The sequence below is a fragment of the Manis pentadactyla genome, chromosome X (assembly GCF_030020395.1).
Source record: "Manis pentadactyla isolate mManPen7 chromosome X, mManPen7.hap1, whole genome shotgun sequence".
Taxonomy (NCBI): domain Eukaryota; kingdom Metazoa; phylum Chordata; class Mammalia; order Pholidota; family Manidae; genus Manis; species Manis pentadactyla.
The window spans coordinates 4,611,728-4,627,459 of NC_080038.1; the positions used below are offsets into that span (position 1 = coordinate 4,611,728).

Sequence of the window (15,732 nt, forward strand, 5' to 3'; positions counted from 1 at the left end):
TCCACTCTGTCTTCTCTCACTGTTAACATCCTGAGAAGCAGGGTCATTTAGTATAAATATTTGGGAATATGGCAATTAGGGCTTGAGTTTCTGCTGTGAAGCCTTGGTTATCTTACTTCCAGACCCTCAGTTTTCTTATCTGTAAAAGAAAAATAGCACTCCTGACCTCACAGAGTTGCTGTGAAGGTCAAATAGATATTTTCTGGGAGCATACTTGGTCGGCACCAAGACATCATAGAATGCAATGCTAAATGCCTTCAAAGCTGTGGGTCAACTAGATATTTTCTGGGAGCCTACTTTGTTCACACCAAGACATCATAGAATGCAATGCTAAACGCCTTCAAACCTGTGGGTCAAATAGATATTTTCTGGGAGCCTACTTTGTTCACACCAAGACATCACAGAATGCAATGCTAAATGCCTTCAAACCTGTGGGTCAAATAGATATTTTCTGGGAGCCTACTTTGTTCACACCAAGACATCATAGAATGCAATGCTAAACGCCTTCAAGCTGTGGGTCAAATAGTTATTTTCTGGGAGCCTACTTTGTCAGCACCAAGACATCATAGAATGCAATGCTAAATGCCTTCGAACCTGTGGGTCAGTACTTCAGGGGGAGTGCCTACTTCGGGTCCACCCGCACTAACTCGGACCGGGGTCCTACTGCTAGCCAAAGCTCGGTGGCTGGGAGATGGAATGGGTGGCCTGCTTCTTGCACCTCATGCTCATCGGCGGCTCCTTCTTAGAGGGGCTGCCACTAAGTGGATCTCCGAGAGGTCCACTGAAGAACCTTCACTCTGCCAGCAGCACAGCCTGAGGTTGAACAAGAATCAGGACACCTGGCTGCACACACACGTCTAAGGTGATGACCCGGGCACGCTCGCAACCTGTCGGGCAGAACAAGGGGCTTGAGTTCAACTACAGCGTTCCCGAAGCCTGGCTGCTGCAGGGCTGATGCCCTTGAGGAGCAGTGCCAGGCCCCCACAGGCCGACCGGGCTGCTGCAGGACTCTGCATTTCTCACACCAGTTGGTCTAGGTTGGAATGACCTGGCTTTTGAGCTTCAGTTCAAGGTCATCTCCCCTAGGACATTCCCCACAGAGGGACAAGACCCTCCCTCTGAGATCGCATACAAATAACTCCCTCCTTGCAGCCTCCCGTGGATTGGAGTTGTCTGTTTACAAGTCTTAGCCTCTGCAAGACTATCATTTATCATGAGCAGGGATTTTACGGTCTCATCTTTGGAACTGCAGCAATCCATCAGTATTAGCTGAAATAAATGGAAGTGACTAAAGCAGGGTTGTGTTTTTTTTTTAAAGAGAGAAAGAAATCCAGCACCTACAGCCTATGATTTAGAGTTGAAGGAGCCATAAACCCTGCTTGCATATTCCTTACTGTTGGCTATCCAGAATAACTACTTCTATCCAACCTTCTCCATCACCAGGGAAAATAGCTCCTCCCACCATTTCGAAACCAGATGTAAAATCTTATAAGGATATTGAGGTCCCAGGGGATGCAGCTCCCCCAGTTGCTTGCTGAGGAAATGTAAAGTTGGCTGATACCTGAACTAATCAGTCCTTCCTGCCATCTTCCTAGACCTGCCCAGGCGTGAGGATGTCCGTCCCCCACTACCATCCATCTGCTAGACAACTATGTCAAGCTTGCCTTAGTAGTACATTTTTCACATGGACAATGAAGGAGCGTGCTGTGCTGACATATTGGACTCAAGATTTGAAGTTCTTTTTCACTGCAATCATCAGGAATATAAACTAAAGTCAAATTACAGAAAATGTTCTAAAGTGCCTCTTCGTTTAGAAGGATTTTTTTTAATTTGTAAAAGCTGTCAAGATTTATTTGAAAGGAGAGTGGAAAAAATCTGAGCGGAGCGTTGTGAAGGCTCAGGTCTATCCTCACTGCCGTGTGTGCCTGGTGGAGTCACCTCTGCAAGCACCAGGTTATCCAATCTGAACAGCACAGGTGTTGACCTGGATCACCTCTCCCTACAGTAGGTGCCTGAGGCTGGGTTTCCTGGAAGCAGAGGCTGGAAGGGGCTTTCTATGTGTCATCCGGGGGGTGCAGCTCACACTGGAAGGGGAGGGAAGGAGGCCACAGGAGCTGAGCAGGGCCGTGAGCTCAGCTGGGAGCCGCCTGACCCTGGTCCCGTGCAATGCTTTGGAGTGTCAGCTGCACCCAAGAGCGATCCCAGCAGGGTGCTGGCCTCCTCCACCCCAGCAGTGAGCCGGTGGCCAGGATCTGCCCTCATCACGGCTGGAGGATACACTGCCGTGCTGGCAAGAAGGTGCCCGTTGGTGAAGGTTAGCTGCTGACAGGAAGCAGCTGTAAGCTGTTAGCAGTGGATCCAGCAGCAGGGGTTCACGGGGTGAGGGACCGAAGGTCAGCAAGAGCATCCACTGAGAAGGAATCAGTGTCTGTGACCTACTCTCAGTATTTCAGAATCCAAAGAATTACACATTTTCCTAAGACAATGGTGCAAGGACAACGACAATGCCAAGACTGTTAGCTTCCCGTGTCCTCCGATACTGTAGGTGACCTAATACCAATCTGAGGTTCGAAAGAGGTCTGGGTATCTTTGATTAATGTAAAGAGGAAAAACTGGGTCATAGTTAATAAATGCCACATGTTGACAGACAACACGCTTTCACAATATGGAGTCCAGGGTAAGTGCAGTGGGAATGCGGAGAGGCAGCCGATGGCAGAAGTCAAAAGTCCGGGAGCTCAGACAAAGCCCTGCAAGAAGAAATTACCCAACAATATGCCAGGGCATTGCGATGGGGCACTGGCAATTTCCATACTGAAAGTATCTTTTGATGCCGTGGCTACCTTCGCTGATGGTTGTCCCAAGCCGGCACCCTCAAAATCATATAACAGCAGAAAGCAACACCAAATCACTCACAGGGGTGCGTTAATAGAGGAACTGCCCACAGGCTCTGTCAATCTGTCTACCTCACCCCGAATCTTTATACTCCTGCACTGACACGTACAAGAAATCTGGTGAATCCATTTCAAAGAAATATAACAATCTCCTAATTTATGATTAAGCTTTTGAAAGCGAGAACACTTTTACCAACATTAACTTTTTAATTCAGGCCTGCAAACACATGCACACTGCCTATGTTGTATCATACATGCACCCGTACAAACAGATACAATATAAAAATGTATATATGTAAATAAATATAAAATACATATGTATTTCTCCTCTAAGCAGTGCACCAAGAAACAAAGAAGTCATCAGTGTTTTCCAATGTGTCTGCAGAATGTTCTATAATAGCCACAATAAGATAAACTTTAAAACATGTCCGCGGAGAAACACTATATTAAAAATATCAAAATCTGCCCTGTATAGCCCAATGTTCCATTTGGGTCCAAATTCAGAAATTCTCAGGCACATGCCAGAGGTCCAGGGACCGAACCGAGGAAGGTTTTCCACTCAGGGACTCTCTAAGCCCCGGGCCACTCGGGGATAGGACTTAAACCTCAGGGAAGGGCAACGTGACCCCCCGGGTCTGAGCGTGTTCACCACAAAATCACTCCTCAAAAATCTGTGCACCTGGGGCTGATCTGTGGCTGCTAAGCGCTTCTGAGCAGCCAATGGTCATCTTGCTTTTTCTCAGAGGAGAGGCTGGTCCTCTAAGTAGAACGGGCGAATCACCAGCTTACTTCTCCCTCTTGCCAAAACAAACAGCGTGCACTTCTGCTCGGAAAAGCCTCTGATCTCTCATTAGCTACCCGCACGAGCCTGTCAGTGGTTCTTTACAGGGTGCAGGATGTTCCAGTAAGCAAGAAGCTCTTAAGAATGAAATTCTGGGACCCTAGGGCTGAGGCTGCCAGCAGCCTGCTACTTCTCTTCCCAAGATTCCCGGCCCTTTTCCCCTAAGCAGTCCCGAGATCCAGCAACGAAAGAGGCACTCTGTCCCTCCTCTGCTGCACAGGGGCTACTGTTTTTACTGAAGCCCTATTCTCTTGAGCCTCCTGGGAGGGAACACAGGCAGAGGAAGAGCAGATTCCCCGTCTGCCAAAGGAATGGGTCCACCTTTAAGGCTCTATGGTGAGCGCCATCGTCACCACCAAGAGCAGACACATGGGGGGAATAATGCTCCTCCAGCACCCCGTTAGAATTCTTAGTGAGTTTATCCTTGAGTTTGTGTCTCCTGTGGCAAGTCTAGTGGAGTAACAGAGCATGCTCTGCAGGCTTGGAGCCTGGGGTCATGCGTGATCCCGCCCCCTTCTCCCAAGCTGGCCCGCCCCACTCCTCGCCCAAAGTGGCTGTCGCACTGTGCCCCCTGCAGAGACCGGGCCATGGGTGCAAAGACGAATGGCACTAGACTTGCACACCTGAAGTGTCTCGGAATATAAGCAGAGTTGTTCTCCTATGCTAAAGCACCAGGAGGTGTCCGGTGGGCAGCTAGCCAGAGTCCACGACTCCGCAGGAGCCAGCCTGTCTCCCACCCGTGACACAGGTGCCTCGCTGCATCCAGCGAGGAGGCTGCAGTACACTGAGGGCTGCCCGTGTGCTGTGGGTTTAGCAGTAACAGGGGGAGACCTTCCGGAGGATCCTTCTAGAACAAAGTGCAATGCATGGATTTACAGGTGGCAGAACAGAGCCCAAGCAAGGGTCATGCCTGAGCAAGTGTGTTTGTATGCCTGGGGTCTGGTATGTAGACCCCGAAGGTATACCCACACTCTGCAAGGTCCCCTCGTGGGCGCCCACCAGCACACCCCACACTGCGCACTTTGCTGGGTCCTCTCTTCCTCCCACCTTCCTGAGTCTGGCTTCTGCTTGTCCCTCCAGCCCTGTTGAGGCAGCCTCCCGGAACGAGACAGGAAAGATAAATCTGTGCTCCTGGTCACTGTACATGCAAGTTAAACGCCCCGGTATTTGCCTGTGATGTGGGCACTGCACAATATAAAGATCAGCAGTGAGGTCCAGGCTAATAACTTCATTTTTCCTTGCTGAGCACAGCACTGAAAAGCAAATTTATAACACAGCAAGTTGAGAGAGGAGGGACACAAAAGACCGGAAAGCATTTGAGTTCCTTCAACTGCACTTTTTTTTCTTGCTATTTGAATGGAGCACACATTTTATTCTGCACCACATCCCAAAATCAGGTAGTCAGTCCTCAAGTAAATGAACCAACTACCCAATAAAATCCTAAAATTAGAAACAAACCGCCAAGCCAGCAACTGCCTAAGAGCTCCACTGTCTCTTAGCTGGGTGACAAGCTTCCTTCTCAGAGCCTGTGTCCCCTTATCAACAATCAGAGGGTACAGCCAGTCCCTCCGCTGTAGGGCTGTTGCAGGGATCAGATGAGATGGTATCAGTAAGACACCGGGAACCATGGTTGCTACTTAGGATCTTCCTATTACCATTGGCTCCTTTATTCCTGCCCTTGCCATAATCCCGGTCATGGTTTTTGCTCTAGGTGCCGGGCAGGTACTCATCCCCCAATGGACACTAAGAGGTTGGACGTTCACGAAGGTGATCTGCCCAAGCCACGGATCTGCAGAATGGCAAAGGCTGAAGCAGAGCAGGGATGCCTGCCTCCAGACCCACTGCCCTGCACCGAGCCCACAGCCCAGATCTACCTGCCTTCCGCCGACAAAGGACGTCCTCCTTAACCACCTCCGGTGGCGGCACTGGGACCAGACGCACACATCAGATGCGCAAACCCGCCCCTCATCCCAGAGCTGGAAGGACGCTACTCACAGAAGAGGTGCTAAGTTCCCCTGCTTCTTTTCCTGAGTGTGGGCAGCCCTCAGAAGTGAAACAATGCAGTTCAGAATCCATCTCCCTCCCAGCATGAAGTTCTAAGCTCTTGCCTGTCACCGGCTGTGCCAGGTAGTTCAGGTATCCCCCGGTCACCACTCCCACGCCTGTGCATCGGTACCGAGTCCCCGGGACTTTCAGGCATGGTTGGCGGGTGAGGACGGCCCAGCCCGCAGATGTGGGGGCGCCACCTACCTACAGCCCCCAGCCTAGTCACCGCCTGACTGGGGGCTTTGGAAAGTGCCCCGCACTGGGGCAGAGACCATTTGAATGCAGCCTCTCCGGCAGGCCTGCTGCTCCAGGTCCCTGTCCCTGGAGGCTCCCATTCTCTGTCTACGCAGGAGTACATAAGCTGGGTTTTTCCTAGCCAGTGCCTGGCAGCTATCACACCTGAGGGTTCAGACGGTCAGCAGGCCTCAAGGCTGTAGGGAAGCCGTCTTCCACCCCTAAAGATGCCTGGAACTGTGCCAGAGACTGCGCCTGCTCCAGAAGCAGCCTTCCCCTTGGGCTCGCTTGTTCAAGTGTGTGGGATGGGGTGGGGTGGGGGCAACCCCAATGGGAAGGGCAATCTTGCAATAGCTTCCTGGAGCCGGCCTTTCTCGCCCATTCATAAATAGCTGGTGCCGTGCAATGCCAGGAAGCAGCCGATTCCTCCACATCCTCCCAATTACTTAAAAAGGGGGCGGGGCAGGGAAGCTTGGGGTTTTCGGAGAGCATGCTACCCCGTCTTTTCAGATCTCGAGAAAGCTTAATCCCCCCGATTCCGGTGCATCGCTTCAGCATTACCAGGTTAGGGTTCGACCTCCACGAATGGCTTTGCAACTCATTGCAAAAACAGCAGTTATTAAGTCCTAACTAATTTGCAGCTTATCCCACCCCAGCTAATTAAAATGTAATCAGGATTGTCTGGCAACGTGTATCCTGTCAGCAGTTTTTCTTCGGAAGAGAAATCATGCCAAGAGACCAGAAGAAAAGCTTTTCACGGGAATTGGCTTGACCTAAACTGCTTCTTTGGCCGCTGAAACTGTAAAACCAATAAATCACAGCAACTGACAATGTAAGAAAAGGAAATTAAGGAGAGAAAGACAGAAGGAAGAAGAAAAGATACTCTTTCTCCCTGCTTTGTGTCGTGTTGTTGAAACACAAGTGTGGCATCTTCTCAGGAGGGAGACTTGCAGGGCAGGGCGGCCGGTTTGGAAAGCAGGTGGCAGGGGAGGGGCCCTCTCCAGGATGCCTGGGTGATTTCACCGCCGAGGGGCCGGGAGGACCGCGGAGCGGGCCAGTTTCTCCGGAACCCACGAGACGGTGCTTCTCCGACAGCAAACGGATCCGCACCCTCGCGCACGTGCAAAACTTCGCGAGCTGGTTCGCTCTCTGAAGGTCCCAACTTTGGGTTCCCCCTGGGCCACTCGGCGCCAGGTTTCACCCGCTCTCTGGCCAGGAAGAACACCCCCGAAGGCTACGGAGATTCGTCCCAAACTCCACCGTCCTTACAATCGCCCCACTAGCAGCTTTCCCCGCACCCCCCCCCACGGAGCCCCTCGGAAGGCCCCTTCCCTGCCCAGGCGCGAGGGGCGCCCCTTTATTTCTTAAAGGCAGAGCGTGCGACTTAGATAGAACCCCGCCGAGGAGCGCCCGCCACCCCCCGCCCCGTCTCCTAATGGCCTCTGCAGTTTTCTCTGCGGCGAGACCTGGTCGCGGAACAGGTGAGCATCTACAGAAGGAAGCGAGAGCGCCAGGGGGAGGCGGGCGCCCGACAAGAGAAACAAGGCGTGTGCGGGAAGGACCCGCTGGGCAGCGCTGCTGCGGGGCGCGACTCCGTGGGTCCAGGGCGCCAGCCGCACCCCGGGTGCCCACGCCAGTCCCGCCGGGGTCCTCGCCGCCCGGGGTCCCCCAGGGGCACGACACTGCACAGGCGCCGAGCGCGCCTCTCCTCGCACCGCCCACACCTGCGCTCACCCTCAAGCTGGGCACCCCTGGGAAAATGCGAACAGCGCCCCTCGGTCCCGTCACCCCGCAGCTCTTCCTTACTCCCCGCGCTGTTGCCTGGCAGGACCTGGAAGCCCCGGGCCCGCGAACTGGGGCGCGCACACGCACCCCCCGCCCCAACCTGTCCGCTTGGAACCCGCGGCGCGGCGCAAGGGCCCTGCCCGGGGCCCGCCGAGGGGGAAGCAGCGCTCGGTGGAGACACAAGTGTCGGCCCGCGGGCACCTGCGGCGCTGGTGCGTCGCACAGGTCCCCCGCGGCCTCGCTCGCAGTGCCGGGGACCCCGCAGCGCCCGCGAGGTCGCGGGACTCGCCAGCCGCCCGGAGTTGGGCGCGCGCCGGTGCCGGCAACCGCGCCCACGGGCACAGCCACCTCGGAATCCCCGAAACCGGCCGCCCTCCCCCGGGAAGGCGCCCGTGCCCTCCCGCCGGAAGGCCGGAGCCGGGGGAGACGCGCAGGCCCGGCGTCCTTCGGGGAGCAGGGGGGCGCCCGCGGCGGCCGCGTACCTGGAAGTGCTGGAAGAAGGCGGAGATGCGCGTGATCTGCAGGCTGAGGCACCTGGAGGCGCAGCGGGCGCGCTGGACGCTCCCGGCCGCCAGCGCCTCGTCCAGCCGCCGCGCCGCCGCCGCCGCCGCGCCGGGCCCGGCCGCCAGGGAGCCCGCCGAGGCCGCCAGCCACACGCACAGGGTGAGCGCCGCGCCGGGCGCCGCGGGCACCATGGCTGCAGGCGGGCGCGGGCCAAGGCTCCAGCTCCGCGCCGGGGACGCGCGGCCGCCGCAACTCCGCTGGAAAGTTCAAGCCTCCACCTCCGGCCCCCGCGCGCGCCCCGCCGGCCCGAGGGGGCGGGGTGAGGGTGACAGGCGCCGCGCCATTGGCTGCGAGGCAAGTGAGTGACAGGGGGGCCGGGCGGAGGGCCGCGGGCAGGTCCGAGGGGCGGCGAGCCGGGCGCCGGGAGCGAGCGCCGCGCCCTCCCGCCCCCCCCCCCCCGCGCGCCCCAGTCCCGGCGGCCGCCCAGAGCGCGGGCCCCCCACGGGCCGCCGGCACTGCCCCCGCCCCCGCCGCGCCCCGCCGGCAGGTGACAGCCAGGTGTGCGCTGCCGGGGCCGGGAGGACAGGCGCCGTCCGGGAGGGTCCCCGGGGCGCCAGGGCTGCCTGAGGCCTGAGCTGCCGGCTTCCTCCCCAGTTTCCACCCGGCGCCGAGCTTCCCCCGTACTCCCTCACACTGAGTTTCCCTTCTCCCAGGTGCGTAATGGAGGCGAGCTAAGTACCAGAACTGAAGTGGGCGCAGGAGGAGACACAGGCAGGCACCGATGTCTGACATCCTCCCCCTCCTGCCCTCCTGGCTGCGCCCTCCCTCCCTTCCCTCTGTCTTCCCCTTCTTTCCTTCTGATCACCTGGAAAATGATCTGAGCACATGGCTACTGACATTTGTTGAACAGAGCCGCACACCGCTGCCTGTTCCTGGAGTGTGAGTCAGCTGGTCAAAACAGAAATCTTCCTGAAACTCTTTTCCTGTATTTGTATTTGCCCCCAAGCCTCCCGATCCGGCCCTTTTAGCAGTGAAATCACCCCCTTGCCTCTTGTCATCTTTTCCAGGGGCTCCTTGGCCTCAGGTTCTGCTCCCCACGCAGGACCACGGCAGAGAAAGAGGCATCGGTAATACAGCGCCTGTAGCAGAGCCCGGTACCTCCCTGAGCTCTGTGGGAAGGGACAGCCGCAGGCGCCTTGCAGGGGGAGACCCTGGGGCGAGCTGGTGCAGGTGGGAGACCCTGGGGCGAGCTGAGGTGTGATCCCGAAGGCTGTGCTCTGGGCTTGGGAGCAGTTACACAACACAACAGAGCCAAGCAGACTCGCTCTGGCTCCGGGTGGCACGTGGAACAACTGACTGGTGTCCCCGAGCCCTGGCACTCTCATACAGAGCCGCACTCACAAATTCCACCACATGGGGCCTCCGCAGGCACGCAGGTAAGCCAGCCACAGCGTCTGCACGCACCCATCCTGCTCGCATGCATCCAAAGCCTGCCTCCTCTGCTTGGAGCCTGTGGCGCTTTGCACTTTGTAGCCTTCCCCCCCCCCCCCCCATTCCTCTGCACAGTTACCACTCGGCGATTTTGAGACCTTCCTGTTAAATTATAATGACAACCGCCCTCTGTTATCCTATTACATGTGTGATTCTTTCACCAGTACATCATCTTATGTGTATATTTCTTCACCTAGTTAAGTCAGCAAGGCCAAGAGAATTAACTGTTTAGTGTGTTTCTCAGTGAGTTAAAAAAAGAGTTGTCCTCTTCAAAAGGTTCTGTAGGCAGAGCCGGCTTAATGGGGTGTGACCTGGACAAGGACAGGGAGCCTCATCTTAGGGTCCACATGTGCTATAATGCTCATCTCTCACCATCTTGATTTTACCTCTGAACAAGGTTCAAATTATGGAGCTGGCTTTATCTGTAGTGTTGCATGACAATACAACAGTAGAGTTAGAAACAGGAAACATTTAAGCGTGAACTCACTGAGCTCAAGTTTGCTTAAAAGATGCTCAGAATTAAAAATGGAAATCGTTTTCAAGTGTGTTACACCTATTTAATTTTGCCTACGAGCAAAGAAGCTAACCATGGTGATGCTAAGGGGATGGAGGAGACACATCTGAATTCAGAGATTGTCCTCTAAACATCGTCACTTTCGTTTGGGAATTACCAAGAATATTTCCAAAAGCTGTGGCAGGCCCTTCCGTAGCACGTGTTTGAATTTTAAAGTTAAGCAAACAAGTGGTGTTGATGACGGCAAGGAATATATATGCACACCTACATTTTCTTACGGTATCTTTGATTTATAACTTTGCATGTCACATCGTGAAATGTATATTCTAGAAAGTAATGTCTTAAGGACTAGCATGCTGAGCTTTTAAAGACAGCTTCTAAATGTTCAAAGGGATTGCTATTTTTTAAACCAACATGGGTGCTATTTCTGTGGGTTCCATAGCATATTCATGTCCATGAATAATGCATTTTATGATAAACCAGAAAAGAGAACATCTATTCAGTTGAAAGGTTGGGATTAAGCACACAGGGCTACTTCATTATGCAAAGGTTAAAATTTTTTTTCCTCGTGGTTGTTTTCTCCTTTTAGAACAATCACAGACATCCCGTGTGATTATGCTGGCCTTTTTCAAGCTATTTATTTCAATTGCAGTTAAGTAATTTTTTAAGTGAAAACATTTTGGGAAAGTCAGAATAACAGTGGAAATTGAGTGTTTTAATTTGGCTAACGTATGCCCACTTTCCTGTGCAGCTTGCCCTGTGAGTTGGCTCAGGGAAAGTCTCTAACTTTTGCAGGACTAGTTCAGTCAGTTCATGAAGAGCAAGCACATGAAAAGATACATAAACGTGTGCAGAAGTGCAGAAGGAATGGCGGATCCGTGGGGGGTGGGAGCCAACCAGGGACATTCTTAGGAAGGTGCTTAGTAAGTCCTTCCTCAAGTCAACCGGAACCTCACGGTCTGAATTTGGAGAATAAATTAACTTCAGTTCACTTGACTTCATTTGGACTTTAATAGACCAAACACCCATCCATCAGGGAGACCAGAAAAGGGCCCTGACTCCCATGTCTCTCCACATGAGCATAGACCAAAATGTGTGGCCCTTCTTGGTCAGGTTATAAAACAAGCACACAGAACACGTCCCTTGTTCCCAGTTTCCAAAAAGTTAGCTATGCTCTTCGTTACGATTTGTTTCAGTTATTAGCTGCTGCTTTTTTTTAGTGGAGAACAAAGACCCCCCAGAGAAGCTTGCTAAAGGTTTTATACTCCAGGACCCACATTCAGAGATTCTGCATCAGTATGTCTGCAGCACAGCGCCCGAATCCCAACTCCTAAACAAACCTCAGGCCATCCAACAGCAAGTGAATCGGGGACAGGTTGGAGGGACAACTGATTCAGAAGACATGTACCCCGCTAAAAATGGGCCAGAAGCTTTGGCATAGATGCCATGAAGCAGCTATGAACTTCATCTTGTTGAAAGCACCTTTTCTAAAGTAGGTGTTGACATGGCTCGGACATACCAGTCCACTTCCTCATCACACTGATATTTCTTGTTCCAGTACATTTAGCCTAGATCCTGTTAGACTCCTTGATTTTTTTAGATTAGCACCTTGTCATTTTAAAAGTGTTTTGGCCACATTTGGTAAGGGTAAACAACGAAGGAAGCAGGCATCACGTTTTTCTGACATGCCCCACTTGGAAAAGCAGACTGAGACCAGGCCCTAACTCAGAGTGAGGCGGGCAGGCCCCAGTCATTGGCTCTAGGGACACCGTGGCCCTCGCTCACCTATACCTTTCCAGGCGACATGGTCGGGATTGCGCAGCAAGGTGCGTGTGGACCTCTTCTTTAACTCTGTTTCCCTCCTCCTCCAGACTTCATTCCCTCCTGCTCAGCTTTGATTGCACAATCCAGGGCACAGCCAGAGCTATTAAGAGGAAAAACAAATAGTGAAATGGGGAATGGGATGCAATTAACAGAAGGGATAAATGTCACTTATGCAACTTTATCATCGGACTTCAGGCAAAAATGGTGTGAACCCCCCCGTGGTACTGCACCTGATGCCAATTTAAGTTATTTTATAAAGGGAAATGGCAAATGGCAACTTTTTTGCATAGGTTTATTGAATACACTCTACTTTTTTTAAAAAAAAAAACCACCCACATCTGTTTGCAATCATCTGCTTTTTTGTTATCATCTTGCCATGTAGGCATCCCACCTGGGGATAATTTAAGCATGCAACACATTTTCCTCTTCAGTAAGATTATAAAAATCCAGCTGCTGAATACATACATACTTAAGGGCATTAATTTATCAATCACCTTGATATTTCCTAAGATTTTACAATGAAGCATCAGAATGTGTTTGCTATTTTGTGTGCTAAATAATTTAATGACATTTTAGAACTTTTTGGCTATTCTACAAAGAATTGTCAAGCAACACGATTTCTAGCTACTACTTTCTCTCAAGAGCTTCTCTCCCTGCCCTTTTCCCTCAACTCCCCCAAAGCCACCATCACCCCCCATTCATCCAGTGTTAAATTTGGTACCTGTTCTGCAGCCATGCTAAGTGCCTCTGTTCTAGATTAAGTCACCACTAAAGTTTCATGCTGGTACTGCAATAATTACTAAAACTTAAAATAACTGCTAAAAAATACCATGTATCAGAGTGTGCGTTTTCATGTATGGCAATGGGAATTTTCAACTGTGAATGCTTTTTCCCTCCGGGGACCCCTGCCTAGGGGAATTGTTAACAATAGCACGTTTGATGGCCTCTGTCCATTTAGTGTCTTACTGACCATCACAGCTGCCAGGCCAGGCAAGAAACAATGGATTTTGGGAACTTAATGGTTTCAAGGGATGTCTGATGCCAGTAAGACTGAACATTTGTCCCAATGACTGGGCAATTAGCTGATTTTAGCCTAATTCTAATGTTAGCACACTACATACATACAGAGTCAACCGTAGAGTCAGGGTTCTCATATCGACTTTGTTGATCTACAGCTTTGTAGATACTGAAGAACATACAAACAGCCATAAGAGAAATAGTACTTAGTGGTGAAATGCAGGAACTCTTGAAAATATAATAAGTAACTTGAGTAATTTTGGTTCTTGACATGACCAAAGTATTTCTGGTGAGCCCCAAACATACACTTTGAGAAGCAAAAGCAAATTAAAAGAAATTGAAGTTACATAATTTTAACTAAATCTTAAATGATATATCTTTAGAAACCGTCATTTCTCATGTCTGAATGCCCTACATCTCATGAGAAATGACTATTGCATTTTCAGTAAAATTTCTATTTAAAATATTGCAAAGAGACATTTTTAGCTTTTTAAAAATAAATCTCAAACAACCATACTTTTACTCTAATTTTCATTTCTAAACATGAAAAGAAACCCATAGGTGCTCTGCAGAAATACCGAAATTCTATTCTGTTTGGTGACTTCACTGCATTTTTCTTTCTCCTTTGCTGTTTTCAAGCCCATGGACATTTACGTTGAGCCCTGTAAATACCACAGATTTGGAGAAAAGCCTCTAAAAAGTAAAAAAGGCAGCTTTTAGCAGGAAACAGCGCCACATGCTGGCCATATGGGTAAACTGCGTGGAAACCCTACAGCTCCCCATTTGCCATGACCTAATTGTAAGACTGAATTGTCAATTCTAAACCATGAATCTGACTGGGATAAACATGTAGTGTTGTCGATTAATAGCAACTAGATTCATTCTAGTGTGGATTTAAACATAGGAAGTCTTTCCTGTGTAAATGCAGTCACACTGAACTGAGTTAGGGATGTGAGTACCAAAAAACTGACTTTTTTCCTAGCTTTTAAACACTTCTCAAACTATCTGCTACCAAACTGAAATGGCTAAGGCCCACTGTGTGAGTTAGATTTAAAGAAGCTTCTGTGCAGAGCACCTTTGCAGCTCACACACTGCTTCTTAAGATTTCATAACATTCGAGAGTATATGAACAAAATCCACCGGGGGAAACTGAAGCAAAGAAAGTGGACAGGCTTTATCTACAGTGTTGGCAAACAGAAGACCCAGAGAGTGCCTTTCAACGCTCCCTGGCCACTTTAGACAAGACAACCACAGTCAAGAGATTAAGATAAACACATTTAAGAACCAGAGGGGAGCATGGTGGCACCCTGCGGCCCTGTAAACAGACCGATGAGGGTGGCATGAATTAATTGGAACCAGCTGGAGAATATATATTCTGCTTTCCGAATGAATTTTGGGTATTCCAAGGGGTCAGAAATCAAAGGTCATTCTCTTCCCTTCTCTTCTCCATCCAAATGCTGTACCCCCAGTGTTGACCCCCTCTTTATACACCCACACTCCTTTTCCCACAAAGGTTGACTTTGAGTTCCAGAGGAGGCGGCCCAAGGCCAGGAGCTCACTTCGCTCTGTTTTCTCAGCAATCTGTGTTTCCCCAGGGCACACGTGGGCAACAGTCAAATACCAAAGATGGCACCTGGGATTTCCCCACTGTTGAAACGGATTCCTACTGGGAATATTTTTCCCATAGTCCTTCTGGATATTGCATCAGTACAATCAGTACAATGCTGACATTGTAGCAACTTTGATGCTCAAAAAAACTTGAGGGAAGGAATGGACGTGTATTCAACCCATTTATTTTTCTTCTCCTGAAAATAAGAAGCAGCTACTGTTTTGGACCATTACAGTCAGACAACATTCATCTGAGAGAAATTTATTTCCAACCTCTTGATATTCCTAATGTGCTCCTACATGTCAGGACCATGCTATGAAAAACGTTCAGTGGGGAATAACCACACAAGCAGACTTGTACCTGGGCCACGGTTCCGTAAGAAAGAGCCAGCTAGGACAAGAGGTCTTTGGACTGTGGCTTCACTCTTTCCTATTATTAATGCAGGATATCCCAGGGTGCATTATTGCTTCCTGGGGTTATGCACAATGGAAGAAATGGAAAGTGACCTAAACCCCTTCCTGTTTTCCTAGAACCAGCTGCATATGCTCTTTATTAAATACCAAAGACTTTTAATCCTAGATAGAAGTTGTATCTTCCCCAACCATCAAGAAAATCAACTGAAATGATAGCCAGGTCTGGATGACGAGGTGATATACAGTTTGAAGCCTGGAAAGGGTGAAGCATTTCAGTCTGGAATCAACCCAGTGTTGAAACCTCAGTTGCAGCAATGAGGAATGGGCTGCCTAAGGCAAATTCCTCCGCTTCTTTGAATCTCTGTACTTCCCCCTTACAAAACAGAGATGGTAATAGAAACGATTACCCAGGATTGTTTTGAGGTAATATTTTAAAGGCCTGGGTACAGACCTTCAATAAATACGGAGTGCTTGACGTTGGCAAGGTAAATACAGCACTGACCAGCAGCTTTGTAACACCAGTTGGTCTTCAATTACCCTTCGGCTTGGTATACGCTTTCAGT

At 50.7% G+C, this 15,732-nt stretch overlaps 1 protein-coding gene and 1 long non-coding RNA gene across 3 annotated transcripts in view; both read right to left on the reverse strand.

The window, feature by feature from the left end:
* Positions 1-8,594, reverse strand: part of ANOS1 (anosmin 1) — a 154,500-nt gene extending 145,906 nt beyond the window's left edge. The window contains exon 1 of one of the 2 annotated variants that reach the window (XM_057496179.1): positions 8,280-8,594. In XM_057496179.1, the coding sequence (XP_057352162.1) occupies positions 8,280-8,492 (213 nt within the window). In that variant the 5' untranslated portion in view covers positions 8,493-8,594. The remainder of the gene's footprint in view (positions 1-8,279) is intronic. The other variant, XM_057496178.1, reaches the window with a different exon arrangement.
* Positions 2,092-6,405, reverse strand: LOC118935947 (uncharacterized). Its single transcript, XR_005034059.2, has 3 exons — positions 6,178-6,405; positions 4,356-4,579; positions 2,092-2,587 (listed from the first exon to the last, which is right to left on the reverse strand). It is a non-coding gene; the product is annotated as an uncharacterized LOC118935947 (long non-coding RNA).
* Positions 8,595-15,732: the final 7,138 nt, after the last annotated feature.